This window comes from Artemia franciscana, chromosome 21 (assembly GCF_032884065.1).
Source record: "Artemia franciscana chromosome 21, ASM3288406v1, whole genome shotgun sequence".
Lineage (NCBI taxonomy): Eukaryota > Metazoa > Arthropoda > Branchiopoda > Anostraca > Artemiidae > Artemia > Artemia franciscana.
Window position 1 is genome coordinate 14,446,572 of NC_088883.1, and position 12,281 is coordinate 14,458,852.

Consider the following 12,281-nt stretch of genomic DNA (forward strand, 5'->3'; position numbering starts at 1 on the left):
AATGGCTAGAAACAATAGATGGCAGCACTTTCGGACCCGTGGGAAAATCGCACTTTTTTGTTTCTGTAAATTTTTCTATTTATCACTCAAAGAAGATATATTGGCTGTGGGGCCGGGAAACTACCGCATATATTTAACACTTATAGATTTTAGTCCATCTTCAATTTGAAACTGGTGCCTGCCTGCTTGCCTACTAGAAACGGAGCTTTCCACTCGAAAGCGGAAACATGGTTTGATGAGACGAAAGCTTGGCTGCACAACTTCAGATACTCCTCTCTGACATAGGCTATATAACTCCACTTCACTTCGCACACCATAGGCTCAGGCTCGAGGACAAGCAAAAACCATCCTTTTTGGCCCCAGGCAAGAGTTCTACGGAGCTTTCCAAAATGTAATGTCATATTCATCAACCCGGCCTAAGGTCCACACTTTCCGTAAAAACCGCACAGGTTAGACCCTTACCAGTTTCCAGGAATAAGCTGAGATCGGCGGCATAGGAAAAAAAAAAAAAAAAAAACCGGGACAAAACCAAAGTGTTGCTCTCGCAACACAATCAGTAGTAGCTATTTTGCCAGCGGTAACAAAGCCAGGACTCAATCTTGCAAAGGGTATAACTAATTTTGAGGAAAGTAAGTCAAAGTATGGAAGATATATCCTTGCAGTCATTACACGCTCAAAGGCATTTTTCACACATTTTAGTTATGTCAAATCTCCTCCTGAAGGTTAACCCGTAAGCAAAGTCAGAAGGAGGCAACTGGTTCATATTTCACCATCCAATAGAACCCTGGGTTGAACCACCTCTAACTTGAGAGTGGTCTTGTAAATTGGCGGTTTTCTAATGGGATTTAAAAATTTTCTACACACACAAGCAGCAGCTACTTCCAATTTTCATACAAGTAGAGTCAGAATACACTCAAATAATAAATACAAGGGACATTTAAGCAATAGCCTAAAAGAAAAAAACCTTAATAACACAAGAATTTGTAAACCATTTGAAATCTATAAAGAATTACTAAAGGAAAGGTCTTTGAAATATTAATTTTCCCAAAATAAATATGTATCCTATGATTCCATTAAAAACACACAGACACATAGTCAACTTATAATTAACCACATATTCGACTAATAATTCAGCTGTACCCCTCTACTACCCATGCAATCTGAAAACTTTACCTGATACTAAAATAAAACCACAATTTTCCTTTTAATTCAGCTGTTCCCCTCTACTACCCAAGCAATCTGAACACTTTACTTGATCCTAAAATACTAAGTTTCACACAAAGAATTCCTCTCCTGTCATTACAACAGTTTCAAAACTTTGGGTCTATACCTCCATAGCTATTGATTGTTTAGCCTGATGGAGATTTATTTTATAGGTAAAATTAAATAGAACAAGGTGACAAACAATAGACATGGTCCAGGCTTTAGTGTCTAAGTTTATCTAGTAAACTGAGTATTTTAACCCAATTGTATTTTACCTTTCCTTTTGACAGCAGGCCTGTCATCAAATTCAGCCTTCCTTTTAACACCTAGTGCAGTTTTACTTGAACTTTGTGGCTTCTGGAACTTCGCAATATTTTCTCTATGCTGTCTTCCACTTATGTGTGCGGTCCAAAACAATTCACTATTAATCGAGATATTGCAAAGAGAGCAGCTCAATAATAGACCTCCATGAGTATACTTGGCATATGGAGAGTCAATCTTCTTTGCAGATGAACCTAATCCAAGCTTAGCCTTCATCCCAGCCATTCCAGCTGTTTTCTTCAAGGCATCTTTTTCACCTTCAAATACACAGACTATTACTTTGATTTGGCAAGATAAAAATACAATTTAAAATTATTTTCGTCAGTTCACATAAATCAGGGGGGATTGTATTTTTCAAAATCTATGGGGGAAGCAATTCTCTTGTTTTTTCAATAATAATTCCAAGAAAAGCCACTTTCAATGGATATACCCCCTCTCCCCCCCCCAAAAAAAAAATCAAATTCTGGAAGGGGCAAGACCCAATGCTAAAAAAAAATCTTTTTTGCTGACTCTTTTGTAAAATGAAATTGTTCTTTTCAGATTGTTATTTCAACAAGATTGAAAAAAAAGAAATTGAAAAATTCTAAAAATTCCCCATGTATTTCAGCCACATGTGAGGATAATTCAAACAAACATTAAATTAAACAAAACAAGTTTGTTTTTTTTAACTGGAAGTAAGGAGAAACATTAACACTTAAAACAACAAGAATTATTACATATAAGAGGGGAGTTACTCCCTCATCAATACCTTGCTCTTAGTACTTTTAAAAAAGCTTCTTATTGTTCTAGTTAAACAGCCCTTACCTTTCAGGGGTCATTCTTAAAGAATTGGGACAAAAAGCCAAACTATAGCATAAAGAACAAGACATTTAGGATGGAGCGACCCCCCTCATATATGTAATAATTCCTATTTTTTAAGTTTTAATCTTGCTCCTTACTTTCAGTTGAAAAAACTTGTATTTTTTATTCAATTTTTGATTGTTTTTTTTTTTTCAATAATTCTGGGAAATCAGCTTCCCCCTCCATTGAAAATTTCCCCCCATGGAAAGATCCTCTAGAAAATTCAACCCCAGGAAAAACTTAACCTGGACAATTACCCTTTACATCTCTACTTGTAAAATTGAGTTGGCAAAGAGAATGTAAGACGAAGTAAAAATATTGATGCATAGGAACTCTAGACAATTTCCCCCATGTAAAACTTCCCTCGAAAAGTACACCCCCCAGAAACTTCTCTCCATGGAAAATTCACCCCTCCCCCAACCAAAACATTCTAACAAATACTATGTGTAAACAATGGACAAATTTCATAACTTAAAGACCATTCCTCAAGGGTTGAAAAAGATGGCTCTCAAAATTTTGATCCAATTAAATTGGGGAGAAAAGGGCATGGGAGGGAGGCTAGCTACCCTCTAATATTTATGGTTACTTAAAAAGAGCACTAGAACTTTAATTTCACTTAAAATCAGCTCTCTCCTGATGTTATAGGACTATGGTTTCAATACAATCCCCCCTGGGGGAAAAACAAACAAATAAAAATGGATCCATGATTTTTTTTTTCTAAAAAAAAAAACAAAATTCCATATTTTTCAAATGGGAGCTTGACACCTATACAGTAGGGCTCTCTGATGTGTTAAACCTGTTGATGTGATTTTCACTAAGATTACTTGACTTTCAGGGTTTCTTTCCTCCCTTTTCCAAAAATCAGGCAAATTTTCCAAGCCTTGTAGCTTTAGATGGGTAACTTTAAACTTATCAATCTTATATGCTTAGGATAAAAATTCTATTCTTTTGATATGTCAATTGATATCAATTCTTTTTGGACATTTTTGGTTACTATTGTGCTACATTGCTCCTTAATTACAGTTTAATGCAAAGAACTGTTTTATATTTAGATATCTTTTCAAATAAGTAATTACCTTAAATTGCATTTGCCAGCAAGATAAGGTGGTAGATCAGTAATTCATTTTGACAACCATTTACAACTTTACAACAAGAATTCCATTGTAGATGAAAAAGTTCTAAGATGCACAGAATGTAATCATACATCATCAATAAGTGCACATAAACAACTAATTGCTTTTATGCACAGAAGGAGTTAAAATAAAATACCTTTGTCATGTAATGTTCTTCAAGTGTTTTCTTTGTATGATTTAGACAAATAAGGTGTTTTGAAACCTAAAAACTAAGTAAGAGCCCAGTATAGTACCAAGTCTCCTGAGATCAACAGCCTTGCATGCTCATCCTCAACCCCAATTTATTAATAGCTTCATCCCTTCTCCCCTTCTATGTAGCTCCTTTGAATCCCTCCCTATAACCTCTTCCCACCCCATTGAGAGACAGCTTACTTTTTATTTGGCCCCAGATGGATGATAAAAGACAATCCTTGGCAATGTGGCATCCTTTATTGGTAAAACTTGGCCTGGCCATCTTAATCTTTCTTTCATTATAACCCTAGAAAGTAGGACTGAGCCATATTTTGCATATAGCTTATGTTGGATATACAATCAGTCAAACAAGATAATTCCTCTGGGAAACCTCAACAAGTCTTCTTGAAACTTTGAAACACCCCGTCTTAGAGGCATATTTGATCACTTTCAGTACCATGGATTCCAATATTCTAATATTATTTTACAGACTTATTTTACTATTCTTACCAACTTTTTTCAACTGCAAATAATAAAAAACAAAACAACATGCACCTTGAATTTTCTACTTTTCACATTTTTGCTGCATCCATCTTCTTTACTGATCATACTACCCACATAAGTAAAGCTATCGAAAGTTTTCTTATTACCCAGTTTCATGCTCATTTTTTTCTAGTTCTCAGCAACTTCTTAACAATAATTTTACCCTATCATAGCACAATAAAATCTCAAAACTTTCAAGATTTAATTTTTTTTTAAGATTTTCATTTAGAACGCTCAAGTCATCTGCATAGTTTATGTCTAGGGCAGTTTTACCTTCTCTGATACCATGTTCTCCCACAGCCTAAGCAATAAGATTGGTCAGTAGGAAATAGTCAAGACTCATCTTTATTACTCACATTGGATTATTATCAATTTCTGAACTATATATTTAGTATGTGTAAAGTAATATCTTTAATATCTAGCTTACCTGCCACATGCTTCAGCAATCTCAAAAGCAAAGAAACTCAAGGAAATTTCCCTCACATAAAATTTGCTCCTCCTCTGCAGAAAATTCCCCCAAGTGGAGAACTACACCTCAGCCAACCCCCAAGATTTATGCTTCATAGGAGAATTGAGTCCATAAATATAAAAAAACATAGTAATACACTGAATTAATAAACACGAATACTAATTTTCTTTTCAATTGTAATGCTTTCCAGAATAGAGTTAATCCCATACTGACTGAAGTTGTTCTTTACCTTACATTTAAATAAATTACCTAATCAATTAATTTTGATTACATATGCAAAGGGCAGGAAAAAGAAATGGAAACCTAATTCATTTGAATATCCCCCCCCCAATAATACCATTGACAAGGAGGTTGAAGATAGCATTCCATTGACAAGGAGTTTGAAGATAGCATTTCAGACAAAGATATGCAGCTCATAGACAATTTGGATGATGAGTCTTTGCACATTGGAAGTGTCAGTGAACTTCAGACTGACAAAGTATTTTCTTCAGGAAATTTTTTGCTTGTTAGGTTTGTGGTGGGAAAGAAACCAAACTCTGCTGTTTATTCTGTTGGTGAGATTGAAGAAGTGAGTGACAGATTAGCTAAAATAAACTACCTCTGCAAATTAAATGAAAAGTTCATCTTTCCAGAATGTCCTGATTGTGCAGACACTGATTTTGATGATATAATTATGAAGTTGCCTACTCCTTTTGCTGCAGGAGGGACAGAGCAAGCAGTCAAAGGGCTTGTATTTGGGCCTCCTACAATCTGCCTCAACTCTTATGCAAGTGAACTTGCATTTATACACCAAGAGATTTGGACAATTGAAGAGGTTAATTGTTTTTGGGTCTCACTGATAAATGACTTGATAGAAGTCATTGAAAAAATATATAATTTTAGGTAGGCCCTATTTGGCAAACAGGTGAAGAGAAAGGTTAAGCCAGGACTAAGAGTAAAAACAAGCAGGATCTAAGGTGTAGACTGACTTCGTACAACAGCAAATTAATCTAATTTACAGGTTCCACTCCTTTGCCCCCCCCCCTCGTTTCGTTACCACCAACTGTTTAATAAAATGTATACACAACAAACCATTGTTTGAATCTTTTTCTTCTTCTTCTTCTTCTTGATCGGTTATCTGAAGACGCAAGTGCATAATCTCCATGCAATTTCTTTATTTATTCCACTTAAATCCTAACTAAATCCATGCAAGGTTTGAAGCTGAAAGTACATTTCCTATTCTATTAATAAGAGTGGCATAGTGGCTTGTACTTTGTGGGGGAAATAGTATAGGCACTTCACCATAACTGAAGTTCAATGAGTCGCATATTTGTTTCACTGCAGACCTTAGGTTTTGTGTGATATGGCACTCTTCCAATAGGTGTCGAATGGACTGTATATCACTTGCACAATCACACATGTTTGTTTCACTTAAATTTAATTTCTTCAAGTGTTCTTTTGTCGCGGCATGTTGGGTTTTCAATCGAAATATAATGTTTGCTGCTTTTCGTGTAATTGGTATATACTTTTTCTTTGGAGTCTTTCCTTTAAAATATTCTACATAACGATTACTAGATTTTTCAAGGTTCCGATTTATTTCTGATTTCTTTAATAGCCAGGTAATCCTTCGATATTTTGAATAGAAATTCGTGTATTCTGAACTTATTGAGCCTAGCAAGGTAGCCTCCTTTGCTAGTTCGTCCGCTTTTTCATTTCCATCTATGTCAAAATGGCTTGGACAGCATTGTAATCCAACTGTTATAGCTTTTTCTTGACATTTTTTGAATCAAAGTATGTTTGAATCAAAAGCATAATAAAATGGTTTCTATTTCTTTAGATCATAAATATAAAAACACTTTGTATTAAATAGATGGCAGTAAATAAGAAGTTTCCGAGTTTTCCAATTGTGTTGCGAGAGCAACACTTTGGTTTTGTCCCGGTTTTTTTTTTTTTTCCTATGCCACCGATCTCAGCTTATTCCTGGAAACTGGTAAGGGTCTAACCTGTACGGTTTTTACGGAAAGTGTGGACCTCAGGCCGGATTGATGAGTTTGTCACCGAACTAAAATGTTGTCCTTAGTTTGATTTTGATTATATTTTATTCTCAAAATATTCGTGCCATCCAATTATAATTATTTAACTCTGTCAATGGGGATTAGTAGTGATTACCTTTTCTTGGTGGTCTTGACACATTCAAAAATGCGTATAGAAGTATTTAAAATCTAAAAATTTCATCTAATAAAATACGCAAATTTAAAAATAGATATTCAGGTGCCAAAACCTACTTAGAAAAGTGGAAACTTTTTCTCCCAGTCGAGCCTAAGCCTAATTTTTTTTTCTTCGATGAGCCATTTTCATACTAAAAAGGGGAAAATTTTTTTATTCAAACACTAACCCTAGCAGAGACACTTCCTTACATTAATACATTTACAAACAAAGTAAGAAATAATTAAAAAAATACCACCGAAGTTTTCTCAAACTTTCCAGTAAGTATACAGCATACAGGCTATACTATTTCTTGGAAAAAATGGAGATCCGTAAAAACCTTCAGATACGCTGGCAGTGGCAGTTCTGGCCACTCTTGGGCCCATGGCATTTTCAGGATAAATTTTAACAAAATTGTTATTTATTAACAAAATTATTTACATTTTGTTAACTAATTCATAATTTATTTTAAAATTTATTATTTGTATTTTTCATTTATGACTAATTTAATTATGTTGATTATTATTTACTTATTTTTACTAATTAATATAATTTATTAACTGCGCAAATCTACTTTAATAATGACATTTCAAAAATTACAAATTGACTATAACAGTTAGATTATTTGCTTGAAGTTTTGCACCCCTAAAATTTTGTGCTCGGGGAGAGTCCCCTCTGTCCCTCCTCTAAAACCACTTTTGCCCACTGGGGAAGGGGGGGGGGGTTTCGGCCATAAATTTACCCTGAGTAGCTTGGATTATCTTTCTTCACGCAGGTTTGAACAAATATAGAACTTACATTGACAAATCAATACCTGGTGTAGTAATCCCCTAAGGAATTTGTGACATTTGTCACATGGGGTTAGTTCATCAAAAGTTGTTTCCTGGAGACGGTGCTGCGAAGCGGGCACCAGCAGGGTATCAGGTACTTCCTCAGACTTCTCTTTCTTCGCCTGATCACACAATTCTTCTGCACAAGCTAGTATCGAACGCTGTACAAATTCGTCACGAATTCCAAGAGCCTAAAATAAAAGAGGTGACTAAAGACTGAGATTGAAATTAATCTATTCAAAAACAGGATGTCAATTCATCGGGCAAGGATTTTTTCCTGTTTCTTTTTTCTTAATGTAGATAACAAAAAGCTATTTTTCCAAACCTAGGAAGGGCAATGTTTCTAGTTTTTCAGTGAAAACACGAAAAAGGATACTTTTGAAATGTAGAAAGTCAGGGTAGTGGACGGGGGGGGATGCAGTAAAACTAGAAGCAACTCTGAAAACAGATAAACAGAAATTTCGCGAATATAATACAAGAATTTTGTTAATATAGTATTTTACTAATTAATTAACAATTTATTTCATTTTATTTTATTAACTGCACCCTGTACTTTATTAATAAATTTTCAAAAATTACAGAACGATTATCACCGTTAGATTATTTTTTTGAAATTTTGCACCCCTAAATATCTGTACACAGGGCAAGCACCCCCTCTGCCTACTGGGGAGAGAATTGGGTGAAATAGATTGTGATGGTTTTAATTAAGTGTATTTAAGGTTATGAAACTTTATAATATATTTAAGATTTTAGTTCTTTAATTTTTCAGTTTTAACACACATTCACAATTTACAACAACAGAAGACAGGATAAACTGAAGGGTTTTTGCTTAGAACAAGATGGAGACGTACAATAAGTAAAGAGACGTGATTACCACTAAACTATTGAAACACATGAATAAATTACACATGATGTGTTCCTGAAACACATGAACACAAAAATTACAATTCAAGCGCAGCAATACTCAAACTTGATGTAATTATAACAGCCTAGCCCATCTTTAAAATATTCAAGAAAATCATTTTGCTTACCCGAAACATGATTGCCACTATCTATATAATATGATTAATATTATAAAGAATTAGCTGTAATGCGTAAATAGTGAAATATTAACAACAATAGCTAAAGTCAATTTAGAAAATCAAACTCAAAAGATGTGAAAGAGATATGGAGAAATAGAAGAGGTAAAGAGGAGAAAATAGTTACTTCAAATGCAACAAATAAACTCGCCTTTTAAAAGTATCTAGTGCTAGACAGCCTATGTACTGACAATTGATTCGTAAGGTAAAAAATCGCTTTCCAGACATTTTTTTAAGTTCAAAGAAAGTTGTCAGACTAGTAAACTGAACTTGCTGGAATTAGATCAAATATCAAATTTTGATAATCTGTAAAAGCTTAATTCAACTAGCTCAGCCACTTATCTTTAAAACATTTAAGAAATTCTATTTAGAAAGCACAATTTTACTATAAAAGCTATTGTCTCTATCAGTTTTATATATTAAAAACACATATATTTTATACTTACAGCCCCCTGCCAGAAACCCAAAAAATGCGCTCTTTGCAAATCAGACAGTCACCCATGTTACAGTTACAAATGCCCTATTGCACTGGCTCTGCTGAAAGGTAAATCTAGGTCAAAATGAGATTCAGATGCTAAATTTTGTCATGGAACATTAATGGAAAAGTTACGGATCGAATCCCAATTCTTTCACAGTTCTTGCAGCCCCATGACCTAGCTCTGATTCAGGAGTATTTCCTGTTGGAAGACTGCCAAAGCCTCTTACCACTTTTTTAATTTTTATCTCCTGTTTCGTGGTGCAGTTGTGAGACTGCAAATCTGTGACATTAAATCTGTTTCTTGACAAAAACAACATCCATCTTCATATACAAGATGAAGAATGACGTCATAATCGGAGCTACAACTATATATGACGGTAAAGGTAAAAACTATGATAATGACATCAGTATTTAATGACGTCATCCCGCCAATAAAACAAGAACTGCAAATGCGTCAGTATCATTTGATTATCAAAATCGTTAAAGTGAACATGTCAGAAAAAAAGAGTGAAATTTTCAATAGATTTTATTCTACAATTTTCAATAGAATTTTCATACAACAAGCACATGAACGAATCCCAACATGCGATAACATGCATCAGAACGAATCCCAACATGCAACAACAAGCATCAGAACGAATCCCAATATAGGACAAGCATCAGAACGAACCCCAAGATACGACAACAAGCATCAGAAAGAATTGCAACATACATCAGAACGAATCCCAACATGCAACAACAAGCATCAGAAAGAATCCCAACATACAACCAATTCAACTACGCATCAGAACGAATCCCTACATACGACATCAGGCATCAGAAGAAATCCCAACATACGACAACATACGACAACAAGCATCAGAACAAATCCCAACATACGACAACAAGCATCAGAACAAATCCCAACAATACGCATACGTATTAGAAAGAGTGGAATTTTCAATGGATTTTTTTCTAGACTTTTCAAACGACAACAAGCATCAGAACAAATCGTAAGGGAAGAAACCTTCTGCCATCTTGAAGCACAACGGAGAAAAATGAATATTATTGTAAAAAATTTACCGGAACAAGAAGGAGTTGATGATGTAACTCAAGTGAAGCAAATAATTCAAAACCAGCTTCAACTTCCAGTGCCAACAATATTAAAGGCAACCAGGCTGGGGGAGAAAAAACCAACCACTCAGAACTCTGTTTCAAGATACCAGCCCCTTCTAATTCAGCTGCCAGAATCAGAAATTGCTCTGAAAAGACAGATTGTGCAAATGTCTTATGTGAAAAGAAAAAGCCTACAAACATTCTTTCGCAATGATGTACCCAAACGGTTTAGAACAGCTGGTAGTTCTTATGCAATTATGTACCAAAACGGTGTAGAACAGCTGGTAGTATTAGTGAACCTCTCTCAAGAGTACCAAAAAACTAATTGAGCAAAGACTATGAGCAGCAGCTCTATTGCTGACAAACGGAAAGTAAACCCGGCTAAGAAAGTGTTTGCCAATAACCCTGGTACGATACGTCACTCCTACTCATTTCCTAGAATCCTTCTTGCGAATGTAAGGTCACTAGTAAATAAAACGGAGGAACTACAAATTATTCTTGGCAAATACCAGATTGATATTGCTTGCCCTACAGAAACATGGTCTGCTACAGAAGATTCTTGCTCGATTCCTAATTATGACTCCCATTTTAAGCCCAGATTGGACAAAGATGGTATTCCTCTATCTCATGGTGGAGGAGTTGCTTTTTTTGTAAGTGTACCCTCCCAAATCGGATTCTATCATTTTCTGAAATAGAGAACAACTCCAAAACTGAAGTTTTGTGGCTCTGGACCAGACCCAAATACCTCTCAAAAGAAGTATCTTGCATGATTTTTGGCATTATTTATTACCCTTCCCGTAGTGGATTTAAGAAGGAGCTGACGGCATATCTGCAACTTTATCCTGACAGAATTCGCCGCAAATATCCCTATGCTTCAATTACATTATGTGGTGATTTTAATGAGCTAGACCAAAAGTGACTTAGCGCTGCTCTTAGTCTTGACTAGGTAGTCAAGTCACCTACACGTAGTGATAAAACCCTAGACTTGATTTTTACCAACGTTGAAGATTACTACTGTGCCCCGAAAATAGCCCCTCCATTAAGGGCAAGTGACCATGTATGCATCTTTTGGACCCCTTTATCATTCTTTCCCCCTAAACCATTGATCACTTATTCATATAGACCCATTACCGACGAGAAGATTGCCCATTTCAAAGTAAAACTTAACTCCAAATCCTGGGCCAATATCCTATGTCTTACCAATGATGATGAAATGGCTTCTAAGTTTTCAGCTGAACCATGGATAAATATAAAAAATTTGTGCCTAATATATGAACTTGATAGACTCTTTAAGGAAGGATTTTTCCAGGAATCTCAAAAACTTCGAAACATTGTTATTAGTGAAATTCGTAAAGCAAGAAAAGAGCATGGTGCTCACGTGCTCAATAAGTTACTGTATTCGAACCCTAAGAATTTCCACAAATGTACCCAAGATCTCATGGGAAAGGTCTCTTCTAAGTTTCTCTTACTGGATAGTAATGGCAACCCGGTGAGTGCAGACATCATGAACGATTATTTTACTTCAACTTGTAAAACTCACCCGCCACTCCAAAATATGCCGGCCAACAGTGCAGTGAGTGACATTCCTGTGATTGGAATACATCAGACCCAGCTTAAACTCGAAAATCATGATACAAATATGTCAGTTTACCCAGGTGATATCCCTACCAAATTGATTGTGAAATGTGCCCATTATTTAAGCGTACCTCTAACTGCAATTTTTAACCAATGTTTTGTAGATGGTATTTCTCCATTGTGTTTTATACGAGCTTTTATATTACCTATACCAAAAAACAAGACCCCAAAAGTCCCCTCTGACTTAAGACCAATATCAAAAACCTCTATTTTCTCTAAAATTTTTGAAAGTTTTATTTACAATTTCCTCTTTGATGATATTCAAGATAAAATTAACCTAAATCATTTTGGCTTTAGGCC

General features: G+C 35.2%; 1 protein-coding gene across 8 annotated transcripts in view; it reads right to left on the minus strand.

Annotated features, from left to right (window-relative positions):
* Positions 1 to 10,602, minus strand: part of LOC136040577 (uncharacterized) — a 53,223-nt gene extending 42,621 nt beyond the window's left edge. For 2 of the 8 annotated variants that reach the window (XM_065724817.1, XM_065724818.1), the window contains exons 1-3: positions 10,314 to 10,601; positions 7,663 to 7,885; positions 1,479 to 1,781 (exon numbers count right to left, since the gene is read on the minus strand). In XM_065724817.1, coding sequence (XP_065580889.1) covers positions 1,479 to 1,781; positions 7,663 to 7,885; positions 10,314 to 10,547 — 760 coding nt within the window. In that variant the 5' untranslated portion in view covers positions 10,548 to 10,601. Of the gene's footprint in view, positions 1 to 1,478; positions 1,782 to 5,278; positions 5,624 to 5,751; positions 6,215 to 7,662; positions 7,886 to 10,313 lie in introns of those variants that run through there. The other 6 variants (XM_065724816.1, XM_065724822.1, XM_065724821.1 and 3 more) reach the window with 6 other exon arrangements.
* Positions 10,603 to 12,281: the final 1,679 nt, after the last annotated feature.